This window comes from Hemibagrus wyckioides, linkage group LG14 (genome assembly GCF_019097595.1).
Source record: "Hemibagrus wyckioides isolate EC202008001 linkage group LG14, SWU_Hwy_1.0, whole genome shotgun sequence".
NCBI lineage: Eukaryota > Metazoa > Chordata > Actinopteri > Siluriformes > Bagridae > Hemibagrus > Hemibagrus wyckioides.
This window is the reverse complement of record NC_080723.1, coordinates 6,944,516-6,962,386: the sequence shown is the minus strand read 5'-3', so window position 1 is coordinate 6,962,386 and position 17,871 is coordinate 6,944,516. Positions and strand designations below refer to the sequence as shown.

At 39.1% G+C, this 17,871-nt stretch overlaps 3 protein-coding genes across 12 annotated transcripts in view; 2 read left to right on the top strand and 1 right to left on the bottom strand.

The window, feature by feature from the left end:
- The first annotated feature begins 1,396 nt into the window (after nucleotides 1-1,396).
- Nucleotides 1,397-7,708, top strand: epx (eosinophil peroxidase). The gene is made up of 15 exons (XM_058408725.1): nucleotides 1,397-1,491; nucleotides 1,615-1,790; nucleotides 1,907-2,039; nucleotides 2,303-2,432; nucleotides 2,850-3,056; nucleotides 3,171-3,531; nucleotides 3,959-4,119; nucleotides 4,216-4,474; nucleotides 5,412-5,582; nucleotides 5,808-6,045; nucleotides 6,199-6,410; nucleotides 7,011-7,175; nucleotides 7,276-7,356; nucleotides 7,460-7,556; nucleotides 7,654-7,708. The coding sequence occupies exons 1-15, from the start codon at nucleotides 1,397-1,399 to the stop codon at nucleotides 7,706-7,708; spliced, it is 2,541 nt and encodes an 846-aa protein (XP_058264708.1).
- The window catches only part of rab3il1 (RAB3A interacting protein (rabin3)-like 1), a 14,563-nt gene continuing 3,205 nt past the window's right edge, over nucleotides 6,514-17,871 (bottom strand). Inside the window, exons 1-12 of one of the 10 annotated variants that reach the window (XM_058407738.1) lie at nucleotides 16,114-16,353; nucleotides 15,566-15,758; nucleotides 14,405-14,500; nucleotides 14,147-14,224; nucleotides 13,825-14,068; nucleotides 13,568-13,584; nucleotides 12,214-12,342; nucleotides 12,009-12,121; nucleotides 11,807-11,830; nucleotides 10,805-10,904; nucleotides 10,487-10,553; nucleotides 7,484-10,363 (exon numbers count right to left, since the gene is read on the bottom strand). In XM_058407738.1, the coding sequence (XP_058263721.1) occupies nucleotides 10,278-10,363; nucleotides 10,487-10,553; nucleotides 10,805-10,904; nucleotides 11,807-11,830; nucleotides 12,009-12,121; nucleotides 12,214-12,342; nucleotides 13,568-13,584; nucleotides 13,825-14,068; nucleotides 14,147-14,224; nucleotides 14,405-14,500; nucleotides 15,566-15,758; nucleotides 16,114-16,151 (1,185 nt within the window). In that variant the 5' untranslated portion in view covers nucleotides 16,152-16,353 and the 3' untranslated portion in view covers nucleotides 7,484-10,277. Of the gene's footprint in view, nucleotides 10,364-10,486; nucleotides 10,554-10,804; nucleotides 10,905-11,106; nucleotides 11,550-11,806; nucleotides 11,831-12,008; nucleotides 12,122-12,213; nucleotides 12,343-13,567; nucleotides 13,585-13,824; nucleotides 14,069-14,146; nucleotides 14,225-14,404; nucleotides 14,501-15,565; nucleotides 15,759-16,113; nucleotides 16,354-17,871 lie in introns of those variants that run through there. The other 9 variants (XM_058407733.1, XM_058407737.1, XM_058407741.1 and 6 more) reach the window with 9 other exon arrangements.
- best1 (bestrophin 1) overlaps nucleotides 16,670-17,871 on the top strand; it is a 14,193-nt gene continuing 12,991 nt past the window's right edge. The window contains exon 1 of the mRNA XM_058407732.1: nucleotides 16,670-17,152. The gene's annotated coding sequence lies outside the window, so the exon portion shown is untranslated. The remainder of the gene's footprint in view (nucleotides 17,153-17,871) is intronic.

Sequence of the window (17,871 nt, the reverse complement as noted above, 5' to 3'; positions counted from 1 at the left end):
GGTTATTTTGAAGTGTTGTCATCTTTAAATATACACTCTAAATAACAATAGTTATATTTTGAATTTAGGAGAAATATTGAATCTAGTTACAGTACAGCACTCACAGTGGGAATGTATCAGCTAACAATTTAGAAAAATGTATTTAATATAAGAAAATGTGTTTGATTTTTGGCATCATTAGCACTGTGTGTGTGTGTGTGTGTGTGTGCGCGTGTTCGGTATTGTTTGATGTGGGATCGTTGTCACCATGTGCACAGATAAGGGAATTCTGCACATACCGGATCGGCTCAGGCTAGAGTATAAAAGTCACAACCTTGGCGATGACCAATTATTAGAGAGTAGCTTATTCTCATTTAGGATATTGGGTTGAGTGGTGTATGCTAACACACTGCAGTGATTGATTATTCAGCCGGAAGCACTACAAATGGAGTTTGTTCATATGGTAAGTGTTAATTACATTATAGGTTATATTCAGTCCACATATGGATATATCGTTATCGTTAAAAGCTGTCAGTTCATGGAAGTGAATTATGTTGCTGTTGTTTTAGACGACTTTCTTTCCCTCGACTCTGACACTCATGATGTCTTTGATGCTCCTGTTTGTGTCTCAGATTTCAGGTGCCAAATGTTGGTTCTATTGTTTTTTAAAATCTTTAGTACTGAAATCAGTGTTTATTGTTTAATTACTGAAATGTACATTGTTGTGATTCAGGAGTGAGGTCAATTCAATCAATTGTGGAGAGCAATTCTACTCAAGGTAACCAAATTGTAACATAATCAACCAACGTAATCTTGAAATTGCATGAATGTACTTCGACTGTGCCGAGTGAATAGAAATTAATCATGATATAATGATAGAGTAGCATTCAATTGTAATGAAAATCCAACTTTTAATTTAACTTGATCCACTGAAAAGAAATGTAATCAGGTGAAAATATCTTGAATATAGCCAGATTGATGAAGTAGATTATATTATTAAATTACAGTACATTTTTTAAGCTTCAACTAGTATTCTTTTATTGTCAGATAATTTGGTTATTGACAAATAATTTTAAGTATTTTTTTCTGAAAAGAAGCAAAATTATCTGCTCACAGAATACGAGTGTTTAAACCTTGTAATTAGTATAAATGTCTATAAATTGGTTTGTCTTACATTTTAATGGTAATCATCATGATAGGAAATACCAGATAAATTTGACTATATTCAAGATTCTTATAATTGTTTACATAAGCTGTTTTGCAGTCTTAGAATGGTTTTAGATTATTTACTTTTTACTGGCCAGACCTTTGGTCACAACAAAACTGTTAAGCAAATCTATTATTTTAATTATGTTACCAGAAAAAAAACACTGAATTATGTCAAACTCGTTTAAGTGGATGTATGTAAACAGCATATATGTGTGCAGTGTATGTGGGATCCACCTTCATTCAGGAGGCTTTGAGGAAAGCCAGAGAGCTAACAGATGCTGCTTATGCACGGACTAATGAGAGGTCAGTTACAATGACTTCGTTTGACTTTATCGTTTATGAGGTGACATATGATATGAATAGATCATAACGTTAGACTATGATGTGTTGCTGTGCTGATTTGCTCCCTCTGTCTGTCTCTCTCAGAGTGAAGATGTCCGTAAAAGAAGGTTCTTTTCGTCCCAGTGACCTGCTGGCTCAGTTTAAACAGATCGGCACTGGTACCAGAGCGCACATCAGAGCTGCGGAGCTGCTGGATAACACGGTGGAACTTATCAGAGAGATGGTGTACACACACACTATGGCTCAGCCTAAACATACTGGTATAGAACAAAAAGATGCTCAGCATCATCATATAATACCTGTCTCAGAATCTGTTTGGGTTGTTTTTTTGTTTTTTTCATATGACTCCATCATAGCTTGTGTGTGTGTGTCTTAGAGTTGTTGAGCAGGGATGACGTGGAGATTTTGTTGGAAGCTACAGGGTGTTCAGCAGAGATCAAGAGACCTGCATGCAAAGGCGACTGCATTTCAGAGCGCTACCGCACCATCACTGGCCATTGCAACAACAGGTACTAACTAAAAATTGCAGCACCAAAGACAACAATAGTGGCTATACACTCACCATCTCATTCGCTTTATTAGGAACACCTGTATACTTGCTTAGACATGCAGTTATCTAATCAGAAAATCAAGTGGCAGCAGCAGAGTTCATACAGTCAGTCCATACAAAAGTGAGTGAGTGTGTATTCACCTGTAGTTTAAACACAGATGTCTGTAACATCAGCTGTATTTTTACTACACGTTAAAATACATAATTGTCAATTTTCTGCAGGCAGAATCCACTGCTGGGGGCTGCTAACACTCCGTATGCTCGGTGGCTTCCACCAGCATATGAAGATTTTCATGGAACACCAAGAAGCTGGAACCCCCATCACACCTACCATAACTTTACATTGCCCCCAGTAAGATGTGTATTAATAATATATAGACTGCACAGTTGTATGGAAACATATAGAAAGTAATTCTAGTTTCTTAATTTTTCAATAATAAACATTTAAATTGAGAAATTGAGTGCCACAAAATGGGACTTTTTTGATTGTAATTATTATTGTTATTGTTATTATTGTTATCTGAATGAACAATTTGCATTTTTCAATCTCATTTCTCCCTTAATGGATATTTACTGTTAACACCTTCCTAGGACTTCCTAGGATGTGGAATGATATTATGTAATGGTTAATGATTATTTATATAATAATTGAATAATTGTTAATAATTGTGTTTATTTATTTAATTTTAGAAAACCACCTTTGAATGTAAAAAGCCATCTTGACTTTACTGAACTGTTGATCTGTTTGGTTGTGATGGTGTCTGTGTAGGTTCGCGTCGTGTCACAGGAGGTGTTGTACACCCAGAATGAGAAGATCTCTTTGGACTTGTCTCTGTCTCACCTGCTAGTGGAGTGGGGGCAATGGATTGACCATGACCTGTCACTGACCCCTCAGAGCCACAGCACGGCTTCATTCAGGACCGGAGCAGACTGCACCCGTACCTGCAGCAGAGACACACCATGTTTCCCCATACAGGTACAGGGCTTTTCAAAGAAAACAAAATCCCAATTGCTTTACAAACACAATAATAAGGTCCTTCTCTCTCTCTCTCTCTCTCTCTCTCTCTCACTCTCTCACTCGCTCACTTAGATTCCTCTCTCAGACCCTCGTCGTAATGTTCAGACTTGCATGCCATTTTTCCGCTCAGCTCCCAGCTGTGTAGATGCCTCTGTCGTGTGTCGTCACCGGGAGCAGCTGAATGCCATCACAGCCTTCATAGATGCCAGTATGGTGTATGGCAGTTCAGACGACCTCGCTCGCTCTCTGCGTAATCTGTCCTCTCCTCTAGGCCTACTTAAACACAACCAGCTGTATTCAGACCAAGGACTTGCTTACCTACCCTACCCGCCTCGCACACACAACCATCTGGACCCATGTGCACCACGAGAAGATTCCAACACAGGAAAGAATACAACGTCCATGGGCAACTTGACCTTCTGCTATCTGGCAGGTACGTCACTGTGGGCAGGAATTTGTATGATTCATTGTGCAGTTTTAAGGTCTGTTTGTTTGTTTGTTTTTTAAAGCTGTGTTTAGTTTTATGATTTGGTTTGGTTTTATTCTATTCATGATAAAGGTGATTTTTAATTTAAAAATGAAGTTTGTTTGTTTGTCAAAACAACAATCCATAGATTCAGATTCAGGAATGTAAATATGTAGATTTCAAAATTCATTCTAAACCAGCCAAGTAAAGAAGGTTTACACTGCCAGACATTAAGATCCTCAGTAACGCCTTTGTCCTCAGTGGAATAAGTGGGCAAAGATATGAAACATGAGTTTACATTAGTGCTAATTAGGCATATTATTACTTGGGTGTGTGCTTGGCAGCTATGCTTTAGATTGCTGTGTCCATCACATCTCTGATGTGTGTCTTTCAGGTGATTCTCGGGCTAATGAGCACTTGGGGATGATTGCTCTCCACACACTGTTTCTGAGAGAGCATAATCGATTAGCCAGGGAGCTCCACATGCTCAACCCCCACTGGAGCCCTGATACATTGTATCAAGAGGCCAGGAAAATCCTTGGAGCTGTCCACCAGGTTCAAGAAAAATATTTGTAGTTACACCAAATTTGTCTTCAATTTTAGCGCAAAACTAAAAACTGTAAATTTCTATTCTTTCTCTACACATCTCAGGTCCTGACATGGGATCACTATTTGCCACATATTCTGGGGCACAGAGCATATGCTGAACTCATGCCCCCCTATCAGGGTTATGACCCTGAGATTGACCCCAGCATTACCAATGGCTTCTCCACTGCTGCCTTCCGCTTTGCCCATGTGACCGTACAGCCCATAGTGAATCGACTAGGACCTGGATATCAGCTTGACCCTAAACATCCCCCACTGCCTTTACACCACTCACTGTTTGCCTCCTGGAGGGTGGTAGAAGAAGGTACATGAAAAGAATTTATAATACTCACAAACACACACATATTTTGTCTTTCTGTGTTATAGAACAATGCACTTAAGCACAATAATAGATTTCAACCTACGAGGGTTCGATTAAAAATTGCATGGCTGTATATTGTGAAAATGGAGCAAATATACATATAAAAATAATGGAGAACATACATCATATAGCCAAACATTGCCACCAAGTTGGAAGCACACAATTTTATAGAATGTCCTTGATTTCTGTGACATTTTCACCTTCACTGGAAACAAGAAACATGTTCCAAAGCTCCTGTGCACAAACTAAGATGATTTGCCAAGGTTGGAGTGGAAGAACTCGTGTCCTGCATAGAGCCCTGACTCTGACTCAACCCCATTGAACACCTTTAGGATGAACTAGAACACTTGATTGCACTCCAGACCTCCTCACCAACGTCAGTGTCTGATCTCAGAAATGTTCTTGTAGATGAATGACCACAAATCCCCACACCAACACTCCAACATCTAGTGGAACGCCTGGTTCCACCTAGTAGAAAGAAGGTTGGAGCTTATTATAACAGCAATGATGGAACTAAATCAGGAACTGGGATGTTCAGGAATTACATATAGGGGTGATCATCAGGTGTCCAGGTTTTTCTTTCTTTTGTTTTGTTTTGTTTTTGCTTACTTAAGAATACAAGCAATTTTCTTTATCTTGAAAATGCAAAATTGAGGCATTTGTTTGGTTTGCATAGAAAGATGTTATCTAATCATTTACATATTTAATAACACTACTGTATTGCTATAGGATATCATTTAAATTATGACATAATGATGTCAAAGTTGATATTGGGTGGTAAGGATATGATACTATGGGCCACAGAAAGCTATCTTGTGTTGGTTATTTGATATTTATTCCATGGCATGGTTATGATAATTAATATTCCCTGTTTCTTTAGGTGGTGTAGATCCAGTGCTCCGGGGTTTACTGTTGTCCCCAGCCAAACTCCAGGCTCCTCAGCAGATGATGGTAGAGGAGTTGACTGAGAGACTGTTCCAGGCTCATGGCGGGCTGCCGCTGGACCTCGGGGCTCTAAACCTGCAGAGGGGGCGTGATCACGGCCTTCCTGGTACTTTCTTTACCCTCGTTCTTCTTTTACATTTTGTTTTCAAAATTCAAGTGAACATTTAGGATTAAGTTATACACTGTATCAGTGCTGCTTCTGTTAGCATTGTTATTTTCACATACATACATGCATGCCCATTTTTAAGACATATCTTGCTCAGCAAATCGTATGAGATGTCCTTCTGTCCTCTCTCTTTTCACTCATTCTTCCATCTGTCTCTATATAAAGGTTATGCTGCATGGCGAGAGTTTTGTGGCCTTTCTGTCCCTGCAAATGAATCTGATTTAATAGAAATTCTGAAGAATGTAGGTTTGGTGCGTAAGCTGCTTGCTCTGTATGGTACAGTCTGGAATATTGATGTGTGGGTGGGTGCCATCTCAGAGCCCGCAGTGTCTGGAGGGAGAGTTGGGCCTCTGCTATCCTGTCTCATAGCCAAACAGTTTCATGCACTCAGAGATGGAGACAGGTGAGCCTTGATCATTTCTAATTTTGTGTTTTAAGTAGTCATGGAGTGAATACATTTAAAATAAATAAATATTTTGCATGATAAATGTACAGTATACATAATGCTGGATAAATGAATAAACTGATTAAATGATCATGTCTGTCTGTCTCGAAGGTTCTGGTGGGAGCGAGAGGGTGTGTTCAGCACTACTCAGAGACGCTCACTGCGTACGGTATCTCTCTCTCGCATCATTTGTGACAACACGCACATCTGCCTGGTGCCCTCAGACCCATTTGTACGGACACTCCACCCTGACGAGCTGCTACCCTGCACACACACAAACGTCACACACCTTAATCTCTCTGCATGGAAGGAGCCAGACACTGGTAGGAAATAGACAGTGTGTACTCTTATTTGTAGCCATTGATAGAATTGCACACGCACACCCTACTAGGAACACCTACCCAGTCATGTAGTTACTTCATCAGCCAGCAGCATACAGTGGAAAGAATCATGCAGATGTAGGCTTGACCTACATCTTGATTCTTTAGTCAAACATCAGAAAGAAGAGAAAGTGATCGCTGTGACTCATAGCATTGTTGGTAACAAAAGAGTTGCTTTGAGTATTTCAGAAACTGCTGATCTCCTGGGAATTTCACACACAGAAGTCTCTAAAGTAGTGAGTATTGTTGCTGATCATGTGCATCCCTTCATGGTTACAAGTTACCAAATTCCAGTAGCTACTTCCAGCATGATAATGCAACATGTCACAAAGCAAATGTCAAACAATCAGTTCAGTGTTCTTTCAGTGGCCTTCTCAGTCACAGGATCTGAATCCAATAGAACACTTTTGGGATATGGGAAGAACGGAAGATCTTGAAGGCTGTTTTGAGAGCAATGGGAGGCCATAGCAAGTGATAGTATAATGTTCCTAAAAACATGCTCAGTGTGTGTGTGTGTGTGTCTGTCTTCTTTTGTTTCTTCAGACCCAGTATGTGGCTCCATTCCTCGGCTGAAAGTGGGTTTCTCTGTGCTGTGTGATTCAGCAGTCCTGTACCAGTGTCCTTCTGGCTATCTGCTCCATGGGTCCACCCACGTCACCTGTGATTCAAACACACGCCTCTGGACTCCAAACCCACCAACCTGTCAAGGTTTCTTTGTGCATCTTTGGATGTTTCTTTATATTGATGCTTTCTGTTAACACTCAACAAACAATGCAACGGTAACAACTATTACTTGGTTTTCTTTCAGATATAGACGAGTGCTTCAGTGGGCCTGTCTGTCCACCAAATCTGCAGTGCCGCAACACGCCAGGTTCCTTCATTTGCACAGGTTTGCATTGTCTATGTCGAAACAGGAATAAGAAAAGACAGATGAGGTGGAACATACTTTTAGTAATATAGCTTTATTTTAGCAAGTTTACATCTTTTTCCAGAGTCCACAACACTTTCTGTCACCTCCATCGCTGCTGCAGTGATGACCGTGGTGGGAGGTGTTGCTGTGATGGCTCTAATAGTGAGTTGCTATAAAAGGTGGGTTTTTAGCTCTGGTTTAAGCTTGAGCTGCAATATTATATCAAGCTGTGGAATTAAATGTGTCATTTGTTATGTTTATTTTTTTTCTTTGTAGGTTTTTCATCAAAAAAGTGAGAGCCAGCAGAGCATGCTGTAATAAGAAACAGTGAACTGAAATTTTGGAAATTTAAATCAGTGCTCAAGTTCACCCTTCCTCTCCACTAGGGGTGATGTGAAACATCTGGATGCCACCTTGTGCAATCTTTCTGCAAAGATTCATAGAGATGCAGGATGCATTATTTGCAATTTATACAGCTCTCGATGTCCCTGCCAGGTCAGTATCTCGCACAGCATTGTCTCAACAAAATATTGCAGATCCCTCACCACCGAGCTGACTAACAGGACTGTAACAAATATGCAGTTAGCGTGAATGAGGATGTAGATGCTGTGTAGTTTTCTCTTTGCGTACAACATGCTGTTTTTTTGCTGAATTTCTACTAATCCACAGGGAAAAGTTGGTTTGGTCCTCTACAAAACAGACTCAGCTTTTCTTATTCTCTTAATACTTCTTATTGGTTAACTAAGAAAATATCACCACATGTTGGTCTACACTTGTCACTTAAATATCACCAAATGTTGGACTACTCAGACAACTCAGCTCTCACCTTGTTCCCCTCAAGGTGGACCCTTCCACATACGTAACTCTATTACATATATAATCATAATATGTTTTATTTATTGTTTTAACAAGTAAAATGTCTGCAGTGGTATGAAGTGTGTATATTATTTTGTATCTGGCAAACACTAATTAATCTCTTCTAAAGGAAGCAGGTCAACACTTTACCCTTACCAATCATGCTGTATTATTTTGTATACACACTGTAATGTGATCTGTGTTACTTTAAGTGTTGTCTTTCCTTGGTTTCCTCTTATACTTGTTCCTGAGATTTACCTCTGCCTGGTAATCTGGTGGTGTTGTCCTCTTTACCTTATAGATATCCATAACAAATTTATAGCCTACAACCACCTCTGCCATGGAGTCAGCTTCTCCCTACAGCCAGTCAATCTGTTCAGTATTATTCAGGTCTGTGAAATAGGTCTTCTCTATTCCATTCCCTCGATTTGTATGAACTTAAGAAGTTAGGGGTGTAATACAAAAACACATCATTTAAACATGAAGTGGGAAAATTGGAAGATTTTAAATTAAATATGAACCTTAACCTATAAAAGAACATGAGACGGGTAGGAAAAAAAAGGGTAGAAATGCTTGCAGCATCAGCAAGGTGTGATTATTCCATCTCTGGCATTTCTAAATCATTCAGCTCAAAATCTGGTCCCAACTAGAGATGTGCACTGGAATGTTTTCAAAATCCCCATGTGCAAGTATTTTTTTTGTTTGTACAGAGCAGCAAGTTTCACACCCTCAGGGGAGTAAAAACCGTCCACTCCTGCACCTTTCTGCACTATTCTCCACACTGTATCTGTCCAATCTATGTTTCTGTATTGGTTTACATCCCTAACTCGAGCCTATGAATATCTGCTACAGTGAATGCAAATCACATATTCATTCAAAGTCATGACTCAGCATTATATTGCATTATTTATTACACTGTATTAAACCATTATGCAAGGCAGTTAAGTGTAAACATAAACATAAAGAAAATTAAATGGCATAAGCTTGAATGTTTAACAAATTTGTTTCCTGTTTCTAAAGGTATAAAAATGTTGTATAAATCTCTGAAAACCATTTAGTCCAAAGAGATTTTCTCAAATGACACAGCATCCTCCCTGATCTAATCAAAACATTGACCCATGATATGAAGGTCCTGATACCATTGTTAACATGAATAAAGAATGACGAGCTGTGCAGAGATTTGTGCTGTGACGATATTAAACAGAAATATATTTTGTTCGAAGCCATTCTGATTGTCAAACCACATAATTAATATTAAAAGAAACAAAATAATTTTGACCCAAAGTCCCACCTAATTGTACGTGCCTCGGTTCAGTTAAAAAAAAAGGCTTAAATCCAAGCATTCATAATAATTGTGCAGATATTGAATGCTGAATCTACACCACCAAACACCATAATTATTGACAGTGAAGGCTTTGTCCTGGAAATGTAGTCTTTCTAAGCCCAGGTCAAGCTTTCATTAAATAAATTCATATTGATTAAAATAAATCTGTGGCTGATTGCTTTAATGTCCTGTTTTAAAAATGCTATAAAATATTTCCTACCCAATAAATATATTACAGCCCATAATTAGGCTTCGACTGGCTCTACTGGGCATTGGAACAACATGTTATATGCTTTGTACTAAGCAATTTATTTCAGGCAGCATGTAGTGCGTCTTGGTGGTGTAAGTAAAGCAGTGCTTGTTAAGGAAGAAGCATGTGCAGAATGAGATGAATAGTGTGACATTTAGATTGTGCACTGAACAGGTTCTAACTATGAGGACCTAAAGTTCTGTAAACTGTTTCTGCACCAACAAATAATCTAAAAACAAACCCAACATTAATTCTATATTTGTGCCATAGTAAGAACTGTGCTGAATATTATACACAGAGTGAAAAATCTGACTCTGGTCCAATACTGATCATCACCATCATCGCAGAATTCCTCTCACTTTTTAATGTAATAGTCACTGACTCGATAACGGAGTGTATCTTTGGGAAATCTGCTGCACTTTTCATCGAATTGGTGTGTGGAAAAAACCTGCCACAGAATCTGTGTGTCCTTCAGTTCTCTTCTGTAAAGAAGAAGCCTAACTTGGCTATAGACATCTCCCGCCTCAAGCGCATCACCTCACAGAACATCTGCTCAGCTGCATGGAGAGAAAGAGAGCATATGACTCCATCATGTGAACTACAGTATAGTAGAACAAACAGAATGCTGTTATTCACAAGCATATGAAGGTCATTCATGTGAGCAATGTTGTGTCACTCACCGTCATGTCTGACCAGACCCTGCTGGATGTATCTGATATAAGTGAAGAAGTTACACACTGCTGTGATCTAGTGTCAGAGAGAGAGAGAGAGAGAGAGAAAGAAAGAAAGAAAGAAAGAAAGAAAGAAAGAAAGAAAGAAAGAAAGAAAGAAAGAAAGAAAGAAAGAAAGAAAGAAAGAAAGAAAGAAAGAAAGAAAGAAAGAAAGAAAGAAAGAAAGAAGTCACACCTACATATGTTGTCAAAATGAAAAACAACCATGTGTATCGCCAGGATTTACTTGAGCTTGTGTATAAAAGAGAGACAATGAGAGGTTTGTACCCGAGCTCTGCTGGAGGGAGAGATGTAGTAATAATTCTCTTTATCTCCCAGTTTGATGCGATGTCGGCAGAGATGGGACATTCCACTCAGGGCACACTTCCTGCACCCGCGCACAAGAGACTCATTATCAATGCTGTCAATCAAACAGCAGTCTAACAAACATCCCAGTGCATCAAGCATACGGGCATTATGGAAAATATCCTTAAAACTAAACAAAAATCACACACAAGACTAGGCTCTTCTCCCAATGTTAGTTAATAGTGTTAAAGGCTGAAATATTTTGAAAACACTAGCACTGAGTGTTATTTATGTTAGGCAGGGGTGTCCAAACCTTTTGCAGTGGGGGGACTGATTAGACCTCATCAAAAAAAAAAAAAAAAAGAACCCACTACCACCACCATCAGGTGAAAGGAACTATTGCAACGTGTTGGCCGACAGACCGAGGGTCTTTGGAACAGAAAACATCAGTCTAAAAGCCTCATGTGGCACTGGGTTCAGATTTTGGACACCCCTGAATTAAGGAATAAAAGACAGAGTTACAGAAAATCCAAGATTAAAGGTTTGATTAGTGCAAAACCCTTAAATCCTAAAGACATCCCTACAGTGGAAAACTGTTCCACACTCTTATTAAGCTCTGACACTGGAGACTCCATCCACAAATATGAAATAAATGTCACTTACAGAAAATATCAACAACGTCATGTTTTTTTCGTCAATTCTTTACGTCAATTCTTCCTCTTGTCAACTTCATACGTTACATAATGAACAATAGAAATATCTATAACTATGATGTCATCAGCTAATCATGTATTGTGGATATGCTTCCATGCAGCTTGATAGAACAATTTTATTTTTTACGGTGATAACAACCAGTAAAAGGTCAAGAGAGTCAGTTTAACAGAAACGTATGTAATCCAGTGCAACACACAGAGTTATGTGGAAAGGAAAAGGCAAGATGAATTAGAACAGTGATTTGACATGCTAGCTTCTAAAGTCACTTACGTCTCTACTGGTGCTCGGCAGCCACTGTAAAAACAAGCCCATTTCAAACTGTGATCAAACTGTGATTAACCACATGGCGCCCAAATCATGATGTGATTTAAAAGCTCCAAATTGCACCCATGTACAATTATATGGTGTAAAAAAAAAAATCTTGTAGAGCACAGAAATGCTGAAGTAGCATCATGTATGGTGCACGACTCACTTGAGTCCTCCACACTCAATACTCGAGGCCTTGTCCATGGGCAATGCCGTCAAAGCAACGGGCTCAATAGTCAAAAAGTTATTCTCCACAGCACTCTGAACAGACTGAGACAGCTAGGAAAGAGAGAATGATGTAAAGCTAATATGATTTCTCACTGTGTACAAATATAAGAAATAGATATGTGTACAAGCTTGAACAACCTTACTTCTGAACATGTGAAAGAGAGACAGGGTCCAATGTCCTCTTTGTAGATCCGGGTCAGGAAGGCAGATGACCGATCCAGACTCGGTTTCTCTCTCCAAGACAAAAACTCAGCAAACAACACGGAGTCCAACTATGAAGAACAAAAAACTATTAATTCCTCAGTTAATTAAACATAATCTATTGCTACAGGGGTTATCGCTTATATCGATGTTGTTCATTAAAATTACTGTTTCTATGGTAACTTAGATTCTGTGGATGACCCACTTCATCTAAGAGTAATAATAAACAGATATTTAAAAGCGTGCTGTCATTTCATTGATGATAATCATTGATGAGATGAAGTCGTTTGTTAGGAGACATTTATTTAACATTTCTTGAGTCTCGAGTGTCAGGAATTTCCCTGCACAGGAATGTCTTTGGGAAGTTTACGCTTTGTGGTTTCTCAGTAAAAGGACAGGCTATGTTTTTTGAGAGAAAGAAGGAATGCTTGTATTCTGCATTCTTTTCTAATTGAATGCAAAATTTTCCATTAAAAATGATATGTCAGCAATAACTTGAGCGAAAAGTAGAATCTTCACATATATTATTCACATGCATTTCAGAATTTCTGGTGATCTGACATTCGCTTTAATGAATTCGCTTTAGTGTAGATTGTTGTAGAGTATGTGTAAAACCTGATGATCCCTGCTGTATATTTAGTGTGACTGTGTGTGCATTTAGAATTCAAAACTAGAATTCAACACTCAATGATGGTGACTATGAAGCAGTCATTTTCGCAGATTTCTAAATGTATCGGAACATAGGATTATATAAGAAAAGTTGAAGCCCTACTGGCCAGCTCTATGGTCAATATGTCAATCCTTGCAGGATTTCAAGAAATGTTTTTTTTTGTGACTGCTGCAACCAAAAATGCATGATTTCACTGCAGCTTATTGAAAAATGTATGATAAAACTACTTTAATTGGTGAAATTGCAAGCACAGGATACTCCTACCAGTGATCATGTATGTAATTATTTTCTATGACAGTTGTATCCATGTTCAACGCACGTGAATCGAAAACAGCTTTGGCTGAATGTGCGTTATAATCATGTCACACAACGTATCTTCGCCTAAACCTGCAGAAAATCTGCAGTAATTTTGTAAAATTGCAAGCTCCTACGAATACTGCGGTGTGTGCTTGGTTTTGCATTCATTTCTGTGATTGCAAAATCCTGGAGGGAATGATATGGGGCCAAAAAAAATGTCAGTATGAGTACAACAGGTCAGTTGCACAGACTCTGTAGTCAGTGTTTAGATTCCAGTGTACAAGCGAGTAAACACAACTAAAAATCTGAGCCCTTTATCTGACAGTTACCTGGCAACAGTGAGCTCCTGCAGATTCACACATATTAGAGAAAAACAGAGAGAGAGAGAGAGAGAGAGAGAGAGAGAGAGAGAGAGAGAGAGAGAGAGAGAAAGCAAGAGTGATGGGAATAAGAGTGGAAAGGAGAGGATTATTGATGAAAGTTAAGATCACAGTAAGACAAAACATATACTATGAAAAAATTACTTCTCAAGGAAAGCAGGATGATTTGATTTGCTCCATGACATAATACTGAGGTACATCCAAACCTGTCTGCTCGTATACCTCTTTTTCTTCCCGGCTCTTGTGTGCGTTTTCACTGGGAAACTCGGCTTGTAGCTGAGGGAGAGTGAGGGTGGCACTCTTGTTGCGAGTGTGTCCTCCAGGCCGAGACGAAGCTCCTCTGGATCCTGGGGACAGCAGCTGAGGGTGGAGCTGACGATTAGGGGAGGACGGGGTGGAGGTCAACACAAGGGTCTTTAGTGCAGTTACTTCTGCCTGTAGCACATCAATCTGAGAGAAAAAAAAGGTGCATAGCTGAGACTGATAAGGATAGATTTATATATGTAAATAACTAAAATAAGACACTACCTTGCCCTGTGCCTCTTTCAGTTGCTTTTCCGCAGTTGCTTGCTTAACATTGGCTTCCCGCACCATCTTGTGAGCCTCCTGTAGAAGTGATTTCAAGGCTCAGTTGAGTAACAGTAATATAGACACATTAACCAGCTATACATTATTGGTATTCTCAATCTCTCTCATTTCTGCTTTTAAAAAACAAACAAACTAGAATTATATTACTGACTACTGCCACATATGAGGTTGTGCTATGATGGCAATGGTCCTGTTTACCTCAAAGAGACTTGCAGTCAATTCCTCTAGTTCCTGCTCCAGCTGATTTCTCAGAAGCGACAGTCGCTCACATTCCTCCCCCTTTAGCTTCAGCTCCTGCAAGGCAAAATATTAACCTAACATTAAGTGAACAGAATAGCTGACTGCTAAGCTGCAGCCGTAACTTCAGAGCCCAGATTCATTGAAACTGCATAGCACATGGAGGGCATTAATTGTTTTCATCTCTGCTGTATCTGTATGATCAAACTCATATGGTTAGAGGGTGTGGTGCAAATTTCAGAATAAGACCAGTTCACACATCATTTCCAGTATTCAATAAAAGACAGCATTAATGAAAACAGACTTCCATTGACTTGCATATGCAATCTTTGTGCATTTGAGCTACGGAGTGGAAGAAAAAGGATCTCTCCATGGTCAACATTTGATTAAAAAAATACAAAGCAATCTAGGTAACCATGATAACTGATGTAAATTTACTTCCTCGAAACAGCAAATTATAAAGTGAGTGTTCTGGATTTAACAAGCAAACAAGTCTGTATGTTGATTCAATGAAAATACTTGTACATACAAACGACATATAAGAGTTCCTGAGCAGCAATTCGGCACTGTGAAAGTTTGTGAATTACAAGTTACAAGCTGTAAGTCAAATCTACGTCTTGAAACTTCACATATTCATTATTAAGGGAAAAAAAAGTTTAATTTAATTTCTTGAGTAATTACTTCATCCTGGACTGAGTGGCTGTTGATTCAGAGCATATTCAAAGCAGGTCACAGTAGGACTGGACCACAGTATCACAAGGGTGTGTGGGGAAAAAAATGTTTCTTAATTATCTTCTTTACAGGTCATATTTTTTCTTTACATAAATCTCATCTCGCCGCATATTTCACACTGTTCAATGCTGAACACAGGAACACCAGGAAGATGTAAGGAACATTTAGTCCATCCACGGATAAACACTGCTACTTTATATTTATATATACTACTACTTAATACTTTCCCTTTATATTTTCCTCCTGTTCCTGTTGAACATTGTAGTGAGAAAATGAAAAAAGCAAATTCATTTTGAAGTACTAAAACAGAATAAAAAGTGATGGACAGAATCAGAGCGTGAGATGATGGGAGAAAAGAAGGAGAGACTGAGTGCATGTTTGTTTTTTCACCTTCTGCGCAGCATCCAGCTGTTCTCTGAGGAACTCTGTGCCCTTCTCTCTAATCTCTATAGAAGAGCTTCGTAGACGAGACACGCTGTAGGCTTCTCGTCTCTGAGAGTCTGTCTCCTCCTGGAGCATGGTTTCTCCTCGGCCTCCTCCAGACTCAGTGCCAGGTTCCAGCTCTGCCTCTAGGTCTATCAACCTGCACAGAAAACCAACTCTTTAGTCCACTAAACAGAAAAAAATCTTTAGTCTATTAAACAGAAAAGCTCTTTAGTCCATTTTTGACAGTTTGTAATGACATGTCATGTGATGTTTGTAAACAACACTTCAGTACTGATCGAAGAATGTCTAAGATCTAGCAGCAGGCCTTGTTTAAAGTTCATAAACATATTAACACAGCACGTGTGAGAGTGTTTAAACTGGTCATAACACGACACAGGCTATTTCTCCGAATAACCACACACCGAAACAGTGTAGTCTTTTAAAAAATAAACACTGCATTCTTGGGAAATATGTAGAATGGTAAGTTTCAGACCGGAGATCCACGCCCTTACCCCGCCGCTGTTTGACAGAAGCATCCGCTTCTCACCATAGGCAGCTAAAACGATACAAAACAGTCGATTCAGGTCTTTTCCTCAACAGTGTCCACTAACTTTCTCAGAACAGGTGAGCTTAAAAAAGAAAGACGCACAGGAAACCCGCGACCGGTCTCGAAGCAAACGCAAAACAAGCCCGCATACGCTTTGAGAAAGTGTTTTGATTTGTCGCACCGAGACTCGGACACGGAGCAGGAAAAGTTTCGGTGGTTAATCCAGCTGGAGCCGGTCACATGACTCTGGGGCGTCGCTCAGACTCCGCCTCCAATGACGAGAGCGCTCAGAAACTTACACACTGGCCACGACCCAAAGGTGTGTAACGCAGTGACGCTGTACCTGTTTACCTGTTTACAGACATCTGTGTCTGTTTCCGGATTTAAAACTGAAAGAGGCGTGGACTAAATCTAAATTGATTATCTTTCTTTTCTTTTCTTTTTTTCTTTTTTCTCCAGTATGTCCATCACTGAAAAACAGATCGTTGGAAATGACAGAGCTTCTTAGGGAATTTGTCAGCATTTGGGAATTCTTATTCACTGACAATTCCTCATCCTTGAGCTTATAACTGATCTCATCTTGAAATGTTGCTGGGGCACATTTTTGTTTGCAGTATTTTCTCATGAAACCAGGAGCTCCACAGGCAGTTACTAAGGATGAATGAACGAACGCTGCCAATGCATCTCACAGCACCATACGTTCATAGCAGTGGACCACTATCATGGCCAAACATTTCTGGACACTGTGCTTCTTGAGCATCCTATTCCTGATTTAGTTCCATCTTTGCTGTTCCACTCATCTGGGAAGGTTTTCCACTAGATGTTGGAGATTTGTGTCCATTCAGCTACAAGAGCATTAGTCAGATCAGACACTGATGTTGAGTGAAGAGGTCTGGGGTGCAGTCAGTGTTCTGAGATCTGCGCAGGACACTCGAGTTCTTCCACTCTAACCTCGGCAGACCATGTCTTCACGGAGCTTGCATTTGGGGAGTAACCACATATAGGTGAGATGATCACATGCTTTTGTCCATATAGTGTATCTGTATTTAAAAAAGTGATTTTTTTTTAATTGCAACAGAATCACATTACTAATCAGAAAGCAGGTGGCCATTTGAATCTTTTTCAGCAAGCTTTTAAAATAAATGGAAGAAAAAAATGCACCTCTTATTTCTATCTGTACCTTTTCTGTTCATTGTGTCTGCTCATTCAGAATAGCATATTCATATTTAGTTACATCCCTAATATATACATAATTTTACATATTCTACATAACAATTCTCAAGAATATTTTTATGTAGTATAGAGAATTACTTCGTCTGTACTTTAAAAAGTAAAAGTGATAAAGAATAATCTTAAAGTAGTTATTACAACCTGAAGGGCTACTACAATCTGTGCTTCCTCGTGTTCAGCAACTGTATCATTATGACATTTATAGGGGTGTGTTTGTTGCATCAACAAAAAAAAGAAACAGTGTTCCACAAAAATAACAAGATCTACAAATATACTTTAAGTGATTTACACATTTTTTAAAAACAAAATCGTGGACTTCCCAGCATTCATTTGTGGATTTTTGAAACATTTCTGAAAAGAAATCACTGAGTGGGCATAAATCAGTAAGAGGGCAAGACAACCTTTGATAATATCCACTTTTCCCTGATCAGTCATAACACATAAACTCTCCCAAAGGCAATATATTAACACATGCACTCCAAAAGGCCAATAC

Coding starts and splice junctions, on each gene's coding strand:
- epx (XM_058408725.1), top strand. CDS start 1,397: ATGTGTGCAGTGTATGTGGGATCCACCTTCATTCAGGAGGCTTTGAGG. Junction 2,040..2,302: donor ACTGGCCATTGCAACAACAG/GTACTAACTAAA, acceptor AATTTTCTGCAG/GCAGAATCCACTGCTGGGGG. Junction 7,176..7,275: donor AAACCCACCAACCTGTCAAG/GTTTCTTTGTGC, acceptor GTTTTCTTTCAG/ATATAGACGAGTGCTTCAGT.